The following is a 16,931-nucleotide window of genomic DNA, read 5'->3' as shown; positions in this document are numbered from 1 at the left end:
TTTCTGTGTATTTTGTATTCTAGAGGGTGCATTCTTCCCTGGACTATCAGTGAACGATCTATACAAAATGGACACCCAGATTGCAACTTTTGCCTTGATATTGGGTTCGTCGGATCTCGCTAACAAATATGTAACTCGCAAAAAATTCTTAACGCGGGGCCACCTGGCGCCCAAAGGTGACTTTTCATTCAATTACGAGCAAAGAGCAACGTTCACATTTATAAATGTTGCCCCACAGTGGAATTACTTTAATCAAGGAAACTGGCAGAAACTGGAACAGGTAAACGATAGGCTTGCTAGCTTATACATAAATAAAACATACCATCTGCATAGGTATTCCACATGTCCCCGTTTTTCCACAGTTAACTGGTTAAAAGAGCTACTGAATTAGGTCACGGATTAGATCGCCGTTGGGCTCGGTAAAAAAATGCATATTATTTTTCTAATTTGTGTCTAATCCAGTGCAAGAACCCAATGGATTGGGTATAAAGGTTAACTATATTCTTCGTCGAAAAAGTTTTTTAATTTAACAGTTTTATAAATTTAATGATTTATGATGCCTCGATTTGGATTCTATAATATCTACCTAATGATAAATAATAATTGAAGTATTGATGATTAAATAACTACAAATGGCTTACAATTAAAATAATTAGTTAGTAGTAGATTTACATATTTATTCAGGAAACATAATTCAAATTCATAACTACTTTGTATGAAAAGCATTTTAACAGTTGATATTATATAATAACATGGACGGTGCATAAAATATTTTCATAGTAACCATATACAGTATAAGCCTTGATAATTCGAAGTCCATGGACCCTGGTAATTTGATTGGCGAAAATCGTTATAAATCGAATTTTCCGAAAAAAAAAAAACTTTTTCATCAATTTGTATGGAGACGATGTAGTATTGAAAAATAACATTACGTCGTATTTACCAGTGAAAAAAGTAATTTAATAGTGAACTAATTCATATCATTTGAATGTCTTGTCCTGACTCTTCATTTAAATGATAAAAACATAAACATTTATAAAAATATCATTTTGTTTCCTGAAATAGCAGTAATGAATAATTTTCAAAAAAGACCCGATTTACAGAATGTAGACTTTGCAATCACATATTTAACTCGATTTACTCAACATGGTTACCGTGCACTTGCATTTTTTTAATCGTTTATTCCTCAGCATCTCAATTATTAATGAAATGATTCAATGTCCTTTTGCAGAAAGTAAAAACCCGAATTATTAATGGCAAATTTAACACTCAAATTTACACCGGAACGTGGGGAGTGATGACTTTAAAAGACAACTTTGGAGTGCCAAAACCATTCTACCTTAGCCCTTCCAATAAAAAAATTCCAGTCCCACTTTGGTTTTATAAAGTAAGTTAATTTAAACTTTTGATAAACACATTTGTCACTTCTGTTCACTTAGTTGCTTTATTACATTTTTTTTATTCTTGTATACAGGTTGTTCGTGATACTGCTAGCAATAGGGCCACAGCATTCATTGGCCTTAATAATCCTTACCTGAGTATATCAGAAGCCAAAGACCTGGCTTTCTGCCCAGATAAATGTGCTGGAAACAAAGACTTCAGCTGGCTTCCCTGGAATATTGAAAACCCAAAGTTTGGATACAGTATATGTTGTAATGTTAACGATTTCAGAAAGGTAATCAATGTTCTTCCAGAATTCCCTGTCAGTGGACTATTTTATTGACCTCTATTAATAATTTCTTACTCCAGGAAAAATACCACTATTTCATTTTTGATTTACATGACATATAAAGTATTGTAATTTTCTAAGATTATTTATATGACGTTGGAAGAGAAGAATTACTCCTCTCGAATGATGGCCTGTTAGGCTACACCCAGGTCAGGACGGCGATTCCTGAATGAAGCAGTGCAAAACTCGTCACCGAACCGCTTCAATTGAAGCTCGTAAATTTTTTAGTTTTACAGGAGATATTGGGTGTACAGAGCTTCGAGTGAAACGGATAAACGGCATATAAGTGCGAGTGAGAAAGCATTCAACATGCTTATACCTCATGTCCATGCGTTAGAGTAAGATAGAAAGTAAACATGTCAAACGGCACTATTGTCAAATTAAATAATATTTTTATCCATTTTGGTAATGACTTCATATTTAATCAGTACTTACCGTTAACGTTGCATGATTAAATCATTCATTGTTGAAGCACGTAACCAATTAATCTTTAAACACGCTAGTTACGTCTCCAATATAACAATATTACAACAAGATTACAACATGGAATTTCCGTTGTATTTTGCAAACAAACATGTGTGTTTCTGTATTACAAAATCACAATAAATACATCCTTAAATGAGAATTGAAACACGAAATAATAATTTTAGCGGTAATATGTGGTAATAAGTGGTAAATGTAAAACAATAGATCAACAGCTTTCTCCAATATTACGTACGATACGAAATCTGACGTTTATTATGTCAAACGGAGAGTTGCGAGCGCCCCTACCGTGAAAGCATGTGTACTACCAAAGCCTGGCCTAGTGACACCCAGCGGTTGACTTTTAATATGCTACAGTTGAAGCAAGTTGTGTAAAGTTTTCGCAACTGGTCACTTGTGCTTCAGTCGTGAATTGACCTCCAGGGAGGGGCATGATGCTAATTCCCGCTCAAATTTTAAATTACATATTTATTAATAATATTAGGTACATTAAGAAAATTACAAGAACCTGACTAAAAATCTGTATGTTTAAACGAGAAATTAAAAGTTTGTGCGGTCCGTACTGTCTTATCTCTTGGTCATGCTGAATATGAGGAAACAATGGATGCCCCAGATAGTTGCACCAATTGTGAACGGTATGAGTCTTCCAAATTCCACAGGCCTTGCATATTGTAGTACGCCAAGAGCAATGGGGCCAACCTGTTCAGAAGGCTGTTCGACAGTCGTATCATCCGGGTCACAATCCCCAGTCATGAGGTCCGAATGAAGAATACAAAGTAGTAACATTCCATTTTATATAAATAATTTGTATTTTTTCTATATTTTTGGGAGGTCCAAACTTGAAAACCGCCCCCCTTGTGAAGTATTCTGTGGATGTGATGATTTAAACATGACATTACTATTATTACATTATGATATTATTATGACTGAACTTTATATTATTGAAGAATATTTTTATAAAAATTATATTTACACCTACCTACTACATTTATTTTGTACCTAGGTACCTTATGTTAAAAAAATGTTTTTTTAATCCTATTTATTTATATGCATAATATACCTAATACTGATGATAAAAATAAACAATGTTTGTACTTTGTAATAAAATAAATTGGAATTGTTTTAAATAAAATATACCTACTGATATCCACTCATCCAGATGGTTTTTATTTTATTAGATTAGTGTACCTATTATTTGTGTAATTTTCACAACCAGTCAAATATCACAATAAAATGACAACTACGTGTCTCGCTTACTCTTGACGAGACAGTCAACACTTTCACTTACACTTTTACTACTTTTACTTTTACTTACATTTTTTGTAAACCGTTATTATCGCGATAGTTGAATTTAAACACTATTGGTCCCAGTAAATCCATGCGTACAGGCGCTATAAAAGTGGCCAACTAGATAATATCTTTTACCAGAAAAAAATATAACTAATTTTAAATGTAGCTAAGGCACTGCTAAACTGTTTTTAAATCTAATATTTTCGCCTCATACCTAAGAGTGCCTTGGATTAACCAGGACCGGTCCTGGCCCTTCCCTCAATATTACACTTCGCCACAAAAACTTTAACCCACCTATTTAAATTAAAATACAATTTTGAACTCCCCCATTTGTTAAAAAACACATTCTTTTGAAAATATTGATGTCAGTATAATATATATCAGAAAAAATGAATTCATATTTTGTTGGTTTTGACACATCACATCATTTTCTATAACTAACGTATCTTTGCCTCAAATCATCACAATATATTAGACTTCCTCATCCCCACATGGTGTGACATTGAATATGAGAACAGACTTTTTATTTTATTTTTTAGCAACCTTTTACTATTTATTGACGAAACCATCTATTTACCATATTGTTCATAATAAAATAAAAAAATATATTCGATTGTAGTTGTGAGAGAAATGTAAAGATGTCGTTGATAGTATGTTTAATTGTAGTAATATTATTATCTAGCCGTAAATCGAACCGAAGACTGTCACCACCCAGTATCCGAACCTATCCAATCACCACCCCTCATTCTAAAAACAAAATTGCCCATGTTTTCTACATCGAAGTTGGATACTTTGTTGTTGTTTTTATCGAAATGGTTAATTTATTGTTATGTTTTATTGGAATTTGAAAATTTTAATAAGTAAAACGTCCACAAAGCAAAAAAAAAAAAATGCCTCCAAGATTTCGGTTTTGCGCGCGGAAATAATTATTAGAAAGCGGCTTCAAACTCGTACCCACGTGTTATCTATGCCATCTATGGTAGCCACACCCACCCAAACAATATTGTTTATAAGTCACGTGGATAATAATTAGGTACCTATAAGGACGTGTGGGAGAAAGCTTATTAAAAAAAAACAGATGATGGTTACTTAAACCCTGACGGCTAAAATTATTAAACATGGAACATGTTTTGCCTACTGATTCTCTGAATGCTGGTTGTCGAAATTCGAAAGAAAATTTATTTGTCAAAGTATTTCACTTTTATGAAAATTATGTAATTACAATAATAAAACTAAAGAAGTAATAACAGACGAAAATAAAATGAAAATAATCGGCGCGCGTAAGTAATCGGGACCAGTGTTGCCAACCGTACTATAATTATAGTATTTGTACTATAATTTTGGTCCGCGTACTATGTACGATATAAAATAGGTATAGTACGCCCAAAATACTATAATTTTGAAAATCGTACTATAATTTTATATAAAAGTACTATAATTCTGCATTTGCCATTTCGCAATCGAGTGGTCTTCGAAAATTTGGATGAAAATTTGGGAACCTGCGGCCCGCGACGAAATAAAAACGAATCGGGAAAATTTTCATTTTCAACAGATGACAACGCGTACTATATTTTATCTCCAAATACTATAATTTTGGAGGCTCTGTACTATAATTCCTCTTTCAAAATATGGCAACACTGATCGGGACGCTGGCCGTAGGCGGGCTGCGCGTCTATAGTTATTCTACGTTTATTTTTCGTAACGCTTTTGCGTCAGAGATCATGAGTAAAACATGTTCCATGTTAAAAACTATTACCTGCTTACTTGTATGTACGTATATTGAAGAAAACGAATAGGTGCCTCATCAACAGTGACGTCCCGTGGGGGTAGGCAGATTGATCGTCGCTTGGGGGCGGCAGTTACTCGAAGGGCGGCAAATCGAAATCATTTGGAATATATAGAAATAGCTAGGTACCTTAACTCATTTAGTGCTGACAACGCGACTTGCGCGTTTGCATTAGTTGGTCATTAGATATAATTAACATGATATTTAAATGTGGTAATAAGTTAGTAATTATCTGGTCAGCAGTAAATGTCTTAACTTAGTAATAACGAAAATATCCTTTCATTAACAAATTCAGCTCACTGTTTTTTTCGGGTTCGCGATATCTGGTTTACTGCCGTTGCCCTTCGACGTCCTTGATGACCAGAAACGACACGGGCAGATTTGCGAATAATTAGTCTGATATTTTGTTAGTAATGGATTCATTCATACAGCACATTTCTTAGATACTGAACTCATGAAAGGATGATAAAAATACTGTATAAAAAATGGGGCGGCATTTTGGCGCTGCCTAGGGGCGGCATTTTATCTAGGGACGTCACTGCTCATCAATATCCCATTGCAAAACGGTTATAAATTTGTATTGGCTACTGTTTCACCACAATTATTGATGTCTGATAATAATCGGTGATTCCTGTACAAATTTAAATAATAAATACGAGTTTACAGTCAATTTTGACTGATTTGAATGCGAGAGTTTGTCAGATAGTCAAACGAACCAAATATTTCATAACCAGCGAGTTCCAGATTCGATACAGACTCTCCAAGTCGGTGTGTCTTTTCCGGTTCTCAATTTTTTGAATATATCGGTAGATAGCTCGCAGAGAGGAATGAGGATGGCAATCTAGAAAAACTTTGGTAGGTACTTTTACACCCCTTTTTATACAACAGGTTATGTTTGCCTCACCATAATATTTTGAAGGCCTCTAGTCACCTTTCGCTCGTATAGTCAATTCGCCATCAATTTGGTGTGCGAACTGCATTCCAGATTCACAAAGTTCATTTCCCTGATGAACAAAATATTTTTTCGTAGTCAAGTCGCCCTCCTATATAGGTACCTACGCGTTGCACAAGGAGGGAGCTAATAATAATTTAGACTCCTAATTACGCCTAAACCCTTATCAAACAAAATAATATTATATAGGTACATACCTACTCCATAATTTTATTCAAATGGATGTATTAAAATACACAAAAAACACTAAATATACACATTAATTTAGTGCGTACGCCATTTAGAAAACGCTACTGTAGAGAATCACGCTGCCTTTATCTTTAGCGATAGGTAGGGGGGGGGGGGGGGGGGTGTCAAAAATCCTAGCATCGGGGCCCGCTTCAGGATGTGGGGGCCATGGTCATGAGGTCCAGATGAAGAAAAATGACTGTTGGGTACGTTTGTTTTATTATCTAATTATAACCATAAAGTAACTAATGAAGAAATTCTGGAATTAAAATAGAATATCGTTTTATTCTTAATTATTATCCGCGGCAGTGAATTGTTGGTGGAGTGCTTGTACAGGTAGAGGAAATAGGGGATGCTTCACGGACCACTAACCGCCACCATGACACCAATACCTAAGCGAAAACAATAGGTATTTTTAAATTAATCTTGGCATCCTTGCTTTGTTCATATAAGGTGCTTTATGAATATTTAAAATTAATATTTTATCACATCAGTCTCACAAATAAAAGCGTTTATAAAATTCCTTATTAGATTCTAACAAGAATCCGATAAGAAATTAGAACAGCGAATAAACACGCGCATAATCTGTTGTTTTGTAATACAAAGTGAAATATAAAGGGTCGGGCTATATTATGAAATGAAGTCATATTCAGTCTATACCACTTCCACGCGTAGCTATATAATATTATTATCATTACGTAATGCGGAACCTCGTTCATGTTTTTGTATGAATATACATCCTCCATTCTGAGTGGATGCCGCACAGTGCTGCCAACCGTACTATAATTATAGTATTTTCGTACTATAATTTTCATCTGCGTACTATTTACGATATAAAACAGGTATAATACGTGCAAAATATTATAATTTTGAAAATCGGAAAAAAGTAGGCAACATATGAAAAATAACGCTAAAGTAAACCCGGGAGAACTAAATAATAATAAATAAAATAATAAATAATAAATAAAAAATAAATAATAAAAAATCCTTTAAAACGAGAATTAATTATTTTATACATATTTAAATTTTGTCTAAAAAAACGAGTCGTCAATTACTTTACGCTGAATTTTTTGAAAATGCAGAAAAGTATAGGACATAGGTCATTCTGTTTTTTCATTTCATTCAAGATTTGAGTTTCCCCATCTCCACCCGCTATTCATATGCAGCCGCGGTTTGAGCACGCCTGCCTTCCATGACGCTATAAACGTGTCAGTATGAAAAGATTTTAGTGCCACACTTCCTTGACCCGAAGCGATGCTGCACGGGACTGATATTTTTTGCCGAAATACTATACTTTTGGAGGCTCTGTACTATAATTCCACTTTGAAAATATGGCAACATTGATGCCGCAGGCCGCTGTCATTTCGTTTCAGTCGGCCGCAAACCGGCGATCGTGTTTGTTGTATTGATCCAGCACCATCCCTTCGTTTTTGTTTCTCCTCCCTGCTATCGATCTTTTCAACCCTTAGTCAACGCGCTTATATACATCGAAAAGTCTTCTAAACGAAATACGAATCTATAAAATCTAATAGTTACTTCTACGATAGTGATATTTTTACACTAAATAATAGTAACAAGGCTCTTATTCTTGACAACCTAACCTCAATCTCGTTCGGATAATCGACAAAGAAAAACAGTTACCGTAACAGCTATTTCGCGAGTTTTAACAACGCACCGATTATTATTGTGATTTTGCTTCGAAACGCTGGCATTTTAATTAATACAAGCACACCAGTTTTAATATTTTGTACGAAACACTTTTTTATGTGAACATTTTTATAATCCACCAAGTGTCCTGAGAAAATTACATGTTTCATGTGACAGTATATTGTTTACATTTTGCACGGCGTTTATTTGAGCGAATGTTACAAGATAAACCGTGTTTTATTCGTAATTATTCGATTGCTAATGGTAGTGCCTGATTTTTGCGAATAAAATAATTAGTTAAAAGCATTTTCTGTGACCAATGTTTCAATAATTCCAGTAAAGGACGTCCACTTAGTGAAAGCAAGGTGAGTTTATCTTCACGTAGCTACACGTATATTATGTCATACAAATATTATTATTATTTATATTACTCATTTTTAATTATTTATTTGGTTTCCACCAGTGAAACATCGTTTTTAGGTATTTGCATATCTCATAACAATTGGAATAACAACTGTCTATGGAAAAAGGACCCAATGATTTCCGCGTACATCTATGATTTCCGCAATGACATTTTGATTTTCTGTAATCCACCACAGCGGTTCTCAAAGTGTGGGTCGCGACCAGCGCTCGAAATGGAATATTTTACGAACCGGAGCGCTCAATATTTTATGAAAATGTTAACATAGTTATCTAATTGCTTGTGTATTTTATAAAAATAAGTGTGTTATGCCGTGTCTACATTGGCAACAAGTTGCTGGCAACCTCATTAAATTTCGATTAAAATAATTTTTGGTCAAACAAATTTTGATAATTATTATCGTGAAATTTAATGAGGTAACCAGTGTGGACAAACTTTTAGATTTTTACGTTAAATAGAAATCTAGCTCACTGTCAAATTAATATGTCCACGAGACGGAGCGATAATTTTGCTGATTTTGCGAACCGGAACGGCGCCCCGGTGCGTTCCGGTCCATTTCGTGCCCTGGTCGCGACAATATACTCTTCGTGGTCGCTATCTGACACGCGACATTTTTATTAATCAGGACACACGCTAAAACTAATTTTAAAATTAAAATCCACTTATGAAATAGCGCAATTCAGGCAAATTTGTGCTGTGAGTGTATCTCACTTAATTGGTCAACCCGCCACGCCGTGTCCGGGCCCTAGGCTAGAGTTCTGTCAGCCCCCACTTTGTGGGGGCCATGGGGACGACACTATATTTTTTTAAGAAATGATTACGATTAATAATACTATACACCTAACTGAAGTGATATAATACATACTTAAAGTGATAACTATTAAATATGTATTAAGTGTATACCTATGTGTCAATGAGTAGGCAGCACCGCAGGCAATTTTTTTTAATTAATAAAATTCTGTCAACTATGAACTACTTCCGGATTCGCTTCCATGCAGGTACCTACGCGTTTCCGTAAATCGCGTGTGTGGAATAAAATCGTTGCATTATCGCAATCGGTAAGTTAGTATCAACGCAACCAAAATTTAATAGCCACTTTGATCTTTTGAAATAAGGTCGTATAACCTATTAATACGTGGGTATCCGTGTACGTAGGAACAGGGAGGTAGGCATACGCGCTGATAAAACTATGAACATAATAATTTTATTTTCATATGTTTATCCGGGCATGCTATGTTCGTTTGGAACAGAGAACGTTTACCGGGAGACATCCAGGTTTGTGCTAATCATGACATGTATATCGACTGTCGTAAGGAAAAAAGACTTAACCGACACAAATCAAATCTTACAGGAGGCACAAAAACATTATTGTTATGGTTTTCGCTCAAAGTTAAAATACAAAATAGACAACCGTGGAGTGCATGCTATAATCTAATCTGATATTAATTATTGAGTTAATTAAAGAAAAACCAACAAAAATGATGGTTAAGTCGTTTTTCCCACTTCACTTCCTTCTGTTTTTAAAAATTGCCAGCTAAATTCGAGTGCTTAAAGTCAGATAACGTTATCTACAAAAAAGAGTTTTTTTTTTTTTTTTGAGATAACGTTATTTTAGATTTATGGCTACATGATAGTCAAACAACGTTATGTCAATCTTTTCTAATTTCTTATTAAATCGTCAGTAAAGTTTAACGCTAACTACATAGGTTACCCTTGTTTTCATATTTTTTTAAAACTATCCCTATAAATTTTAACATCATAAGCAAGATAAATGTACAATACACAATAAATTATAAAATAATTACATTAGGTTTTAAATAAACATTTCCCTTGTTGAGTTACAAGAATCTAAAATAACGATTTTTGGCTCTCCTGTAAAGTTGCACTTTTGTAGATAGTGTTGTTTGGACACTAAGCCCTCGAATTTAGATAATAAATCGGCATTTGCAGCTTACATCCTTTGAACACGTTGTGTATTTAGTCGTGTACAATGTTATTATACAATAAAATCCATTTTGAAAAAAATGAGGGTTACGTCCTTTTTCCTTTCTATAGTCGATATATTTCAAATTTTAAGTTAGTTTTTAAGAAGTTACTGTTTAGGGGTGTCATTAGCGCCTCCAGTGGGTGTATTCCACACACAATACGGCTATCGACGGTAGTTTATCATATTTATCTATTGAAGCAGTTAATTATTGTCCGTCTCTTTTGTATCTCTGTTAGTTGTAAAATTTTCTAACCGCCTACCGGTTCCACAGTAATGGTGATTTATAAAGTAGAGAAGTAACTTTACTCTATAAAATGTATAAAGCAGAGTTACAGCAAGTTAAAGCATATAATAATAATTACTTACCAAATACTTTGTCAGTCTTTCGCTAAGTTTGTCAGAATAAATCTTTATAAACAACTTACTTAAATCTAAAACATAATGCAAATGTTTTTAAAACCCCTACCGCCCACCATGAAAGCTGGAACGCCCACTAGTGGGCGGTAGGGACCAGGTTGACTACCCCTGGTCTAATCTGTCAAAAAGTGGTATGTTTTAACAGCCCCTATCTTGGCTATGTTAACTTTTAGAGCGATATCAACAGTTTTGACAGTTTAGTTTAGACGGCTAACTTATTGTAACAATTGTAATCCTCAATACAGGCGGCTCTCGTGGTGCAGTGCGTAACGCGCTGGCCTTCCACCCGAGAGTTCTGGGTTCGACCCCGGTATGGACACAAAAAATTTACGTGTTTTTCTCAAAGCCTGGGTGTTTGTGATTGTTCAAAATTACTAACAACCACCTTGTACGAAAAAGCAAGGACATGGTTATTAATAATCAAAAAAACCCTCAATACATAAATATGATAAATTACCGCCGATGGCCGTATTGTGTATATAATAGACCCACTGATCCGTTCAATATTCGACAATAGGATAATATAGTTTTAAATGTTATTGTCTTGAAAAAAAAATGTTTTCCAATGTTAATTGTTTACATAGGACGTATAATTTCATTTTGGAGGTCGATTGAAAATTTTCCGGGTCGGTACCAGCTTACTAATCTGCCCCTGCCTGGGAATATACAAAAATATTGTGTTACCATGGAGTACACGCAAGCAGCGCTCGAAATGGTAAAGTTTACGAGCCGGAGCGCTCGACAATTTTCGGAAGATATTTAGAAAGTTATCAGACACTGTGTGAATTTTATAAAAATAAGTGTGTTAGATTTAATATTATATGGCTTATCTAGCTCGGATGGTCAAATATTTTTTTCTACGAGACGGAGCGATAATTTTAGCGATTTTACGAACCGGAACGGAGCTCCGGTGCGCTCCGGTCCATTTCGAGCCCTGCACGCAAGGCAATAAATACACAGGGGAAGTAAATCAAAATTGGTTTTTTAATGTTGGAAATATTTAAAATAAAATGTCTGACGATTCCCTTTTTCCATTCTTTCAGACTTCCATTTTTTATTTTATTTTTCGGCAAAATTTTCAATGAAAGTACGTAATAAATAGTTAAAAAGTTTATTTCGGTATTAATTAATTACAACCTTGAGACAGAAATTGTTAACTGCCATTAGATAATTGTAACTTTTAAAGGTGCGTTAATTTTTCTATTAACGGCCGTGATGTCAGCTCTATGACTGCTTTAAAAGTAACCGTGACGTCATTCTGCTATTGATAAGGACCGCATTAGAGATATCTCTCAACTGAACATTGAGCAATGCCTGTAGATGTAGTTACTTATATTGCTTACAATATTATGATATTTTTATGGACAAAATAGATTTACCTACTTAACTAAAAATAATTACAAGATAAAAAGAACTTTTTAGATATAACGTTATTAATTTTTCTGTTGAATCATATAATCTTGACTTGACTAGCTTAAACGATCATAGAATACTGAAATGTCATATTGACATTTCATTTTGATTTCCATAGTGACGCACGTATATATTAATAATTTAGTTGCTAGGACAATCCGCTTAGCAACCAATAATGGTGTCGAAATAACTTTTCATACAAAACAGAATTAACTGAAAATGAATTCAATTCTACTTAAAGATGGCTAAAAGTGTTAAAAAAATTCATGGACATCGTGTTCTGATATATTCTAAAAGTTTCAAATGTCTAGCTAGTCGGGAAGTTGGTTAAAAATCGATTGCAAGATTTGTACCGGACAAAGAACCACCGGACAAATAAGAATACGAGCTAAGAAAAACGTTGTAAAATACGAAATAATAATTAGACAAGTAAATTGGTTAGGTACAATATTTTATTGAAAAAATACACAAACTCATGACGATAAATGCCATTTTTACACAATAATTAGGTAAGTACTATTTATAATAGCCTTCACGTACTCACAAAAAAATACCTTAGCCAGCCACAGACATAACAACATATTATCCATAAATCAAAGCTATCAAATAGCGCCTAGGGAAAATTGTGATATGTGTCCATCTGACTTAGCTGGTAGACCCGCCACGCCAGGCCCCTCTATGCCCAAGACTCTAGTCTTGTCAGTCCCACCCTTGTGGGAGCCATGTATCAAATAATATTGTTTTTCAATTTGTGTTTGGAGTCGAGTTTATACCTAATAGGTTGAGCAAAAATCTGATGATACAAACCTCCACTTTGTGGGAGCCCATATTATGACATTATTAGGATCGGACATAGTCCAATAATATCTAATAACAATTATAATAAAATAACCCTTAGGCATAAAGCCCACCAAAAAAGCGTTCGGTGCGCTCACTACTGAGTAGGCCCCCTCCCACCCGCGCATTACCCTTCACCAATGTAATAAGGGGCTCAAGGAGCACAAAATAATTATTATTATCAGCGTCTCTCATAACAAAGCAATAAAAATATTATTAAATTTCTCGGGGCATGTAATTAATATCGGACACGCAATAACTAAACAAAGAGTTCTCTGTTCTTAAATAATGGCTTCTCGCCCGTCTTATCGACGACGCTTCGAGGAGCGTGATTTTGCTTGCCGTGTTCAATGAATGGACTACGTTGTATTTTCGTTAATTCGTATCGCTGAGAAGCGAAAAACGGTGACTCATGGGGCAGGCGGGCACAAAGCGTCGTCAAATCCACTGTGCGCTGGCGTATTTGATTACGTTGTATTTTCGATGATTCACATAGAAAATGCGCGAGCGCCCCGCAAGCCTGCTGTAGTGGACTTTATGCCTTACATTTTTACATGAGTTGCTAACAATATAGGCACGTTTACTTGTAAAAAAAGGTGTTGGGAGCTTTTCGTTATTTTTATTTAAAAATATATTAAAATCTAACTTAGGCGGTTTATGCATGATGCTCCAGGATCCAATATTATATTTTCGTCAATAAGCTGCGTAGTTATGAAACGTACTATCACACATTTGTCCTAACTTTGATAGGTAGACAGTAATTACTAGTATAAAATATGGAAACAATCAATATTTTTAATAGGTAATTGAGCGTTCGGACCTGTTGTCTGGTGAATTTGAATATCTCAAACAGAGGTCAGAGAGGTGTAAAGATTAGTCATTCAGTTACCTAGTTGTCTGGGCATTCGCATTCATTATTCTCAACATAGTCTGATAAGAAGTGACTGATAATAAGTAATTCGATTAATTACCACTACATAACTGTAACACCATTATATTATACATAGGTACCTAGTGTACATATAATATATTATATACCTACATTAGTATTTATACTAATTTATAGGAATACGGGGAGTTTTAATTTGAGTTCGGGAGGGGTGGTTATAAAGCAATTAAAAATAACAATTAAAAAACTTACATATTAATAACAAACAACAACCTTCTTAAATTCATATAAAATATAACAAATAAGAATTGTACTTAATTAATTACCTACCAGTGGCGTGCGATCCATATTATATGCTGTAGATTTAATCTACTAGATTAGGAGCATTCTCAGAAATAATCGATAAAATACAATGTAATAATATTATATTGTATTTATCATACAAAAATAATATAGTAAATTTTACCCAATTCGTATTCTAAAGTTCAATATTATTCCAATAAAGTTTTAAGAATATCGCAAACCTCGTATACTTACCACCAGGGCTCGAAATGGACCGGAACGCACCGGAGCGCCGTTCCTGTTCGTCAAATCGGTAAAATTATCGCTCCGTCTCGTGAAAAAAATAATTTGACCGTCTGAGCTAGATAGGCCATATAATAGAAAATCTAACATACTTATTTTTATGAAATACACATAAAATTTAATAACTGTGTAAATATATTCAGAAAACTGTCGAGCGCTCCGGTTCGTAAACTTATCCATTTCGAGCACTGCCTACCACCTATTCTGGAATATCACACACAATATTATTGCTTTGTTACAGAACCCTACCATTTGTTACAGTATTATTATGTAGTGAAGTATATGCAGAAAATGGTATGTTTTTATTTTGAGCGTAATCTCTACAAGCAAAAGTTATCGCACGCCACTACCTAAATTGCATCAAATGAGTAATATTGCATAATATTATGGATTACTTATGGAGCGTGTCAATCGCGATAAAAAATCAGTGTTTTTATATTTTATTATTTTACTCGTAGGTGGCTCCAAAATGGGTAAACATCATGTCCATCATTGGAATATGATGATTATTCTGGATTTCTTGTTTATTTAAATTGATTAAAACACAGGTGAGTATAATATTGACTAAAATACAATATTTAGTATGTATATAATTAATTACCTACTCATATATCGTATTTTGACCCAATTATTGTACCTCCGCTTCCTCAGTAAATAGGTTAAACCATGGTCAAACATGGTAAAATAATCTGTTGGCAAAGCTGGCACTCCCAGCATTTATTTAACTAAGTATCACAAAGGAGATAGGTAGATACCTTATTTTATTCAACGACCATACCTACATTAATTTGTTGGCATTCATTCATTTCATATTATTGTCTTTTCTGACAATCGATGGCAAATTAATATACTTAGTTTTAAGTCAATAGGCATGTGTGAGTGTTGTGTTTTATCAATAATATTCTGTAGTCGAATGTACTCCATATTATTGTTCAATTATTATTTCATTTCGTCCCCTATATTTATAATTACTTGGGATTCCCCGAATCAGTTAGGTATACATTATTATTCATTTCATATTATTGTCTTTTCTGACAATCGATGGCAAATTAATATACTTAGTTTTAAATCAATAGAAATGTGTGAGTGTTGTGTTTTATTAATAACAATAATATTCTGTAGTCGTATGTACTCCATATTATTGTGAAATTATTATTTCATTACGTCCCCTATATTTATAATTACTTGGGATTCCCCGAATCAGTTAGGTATACATTTGCGTAATTTTGATACCTCTTGAGTAGGTTTTGCCATATTTATCAATCGGCCCAAGCAACGTTGCCAACTTGGCGTTGCCACACAATTCGAAAATAAATAGACGTTAGGTACTTAAATGTACTTAAATTAAAATTATTATATTATGATTTAATAGTTGGTGAGAATTTAAATATGCACACGTAAATAATTATTTAATCGTGCATATGTTTAAGTTCCAACGAAAAAAAGAGTTTTATTTTATTTTATATAAAGCCTTAGGCATGGTAATTTTCAATCCGCAATAAAAAAAACATTATGTTAAGACGTTAAGAGCAAAATGAATTCAAACTACTAAGTAGTAGATAGAAACTGATTAAAATTCCTCGTCTACGTTCTGTATGTCTACGTCTACGACAGTGCGGTGTCCAATTTTTCTGGCGTCCAGTTGTCCCATTCCCCTCCCAGCATGCGAAAGTTGTATTGGCGTATGGCGTTAAATCGCCCCAAATAGATTAAAACTTTTGTAAAAGATTTGCTTGAAAATCAATATGCTGGCTCTTTGTTCCTCGCAATATCTTACAGAGATCAATCACATCAATAAAACAAAAATGTTACGGAAGTGATCACCCAATTTCGTATATTCATATGACTTCTTTATTAGTTGAATTAATTATTCTTCAATCTTTGTTCTACTGAAAACAAAATGTGATAATTATGAGTTATTATTTTCAAATGCTAATATATTTTTTAAAAATTTCAAGAACATCTAGCAAAACCAATTATCTTATTTTCGTACCCTAACTAGCATATTTTTGTGAATGACAGTAGTTGGTAACACTGGGTCTCTGCTACATTAAATTCTAATCTGCCTATCCGGCAACCAATTATAATCAATATTATACCTAATATTTATTATACACTATAATGTTGTTTCACGTTGCGTATTTAACCATCGGAAAAAAAATACATTACGAAAAGTGGAGAGCAGGTTGGGTTATTAGGATAATAAAAAAATGACCTGGCTCTATTTTATTTAGCATAATTACCTATAGCTTGGCCCCCACAAGGGG

General features: G+C 34.0%; 1 protein-coding gene across 1 annotated transcript in view; it reads left to right on the top strand.

Annotated features, from left to right (window-relative positions):
• Positions 1–16,931, top strand: part of LOC147066929 (uncharacterized) — a 77,372-nt gene that overhangs the window by 36,540 nt on the left and 23,901 nt on the right. Inside the window, exon 16 of the mRNA XM_085954535.1 lies at positions 24–280. Within this exon, the coding sequence (XP_085810661.1) occupies positions 24–280 (257 nt within the window). The remainder of the gene's footprint in view (positions 1–23; positions 281–16,931) is intronic.

The sequence above is a fragment of the Rhyacophila brunnea genome, unplaced genomic scaffold (genome assembly GCF_057557595.1).
Source record: "Rhyacophila brunnea isolate RB1 unplaced genomic scaffold, BYU_Rbru_1.0 scaffold_4, whole genome shotgun sequence".
Taxonomy (NCBI): Eukaryota; Metazoa; Arthropoda; class Insecta; order Trichoptera; family Rhyacophilidae; genus Rhyacophila; species Rhyacophila brunnea.
The sequence above is the reverse complement of the archived record's forward strand: the minus strand, read 5'-3'. Positions and strand labels throughout refer to the sequence as shown.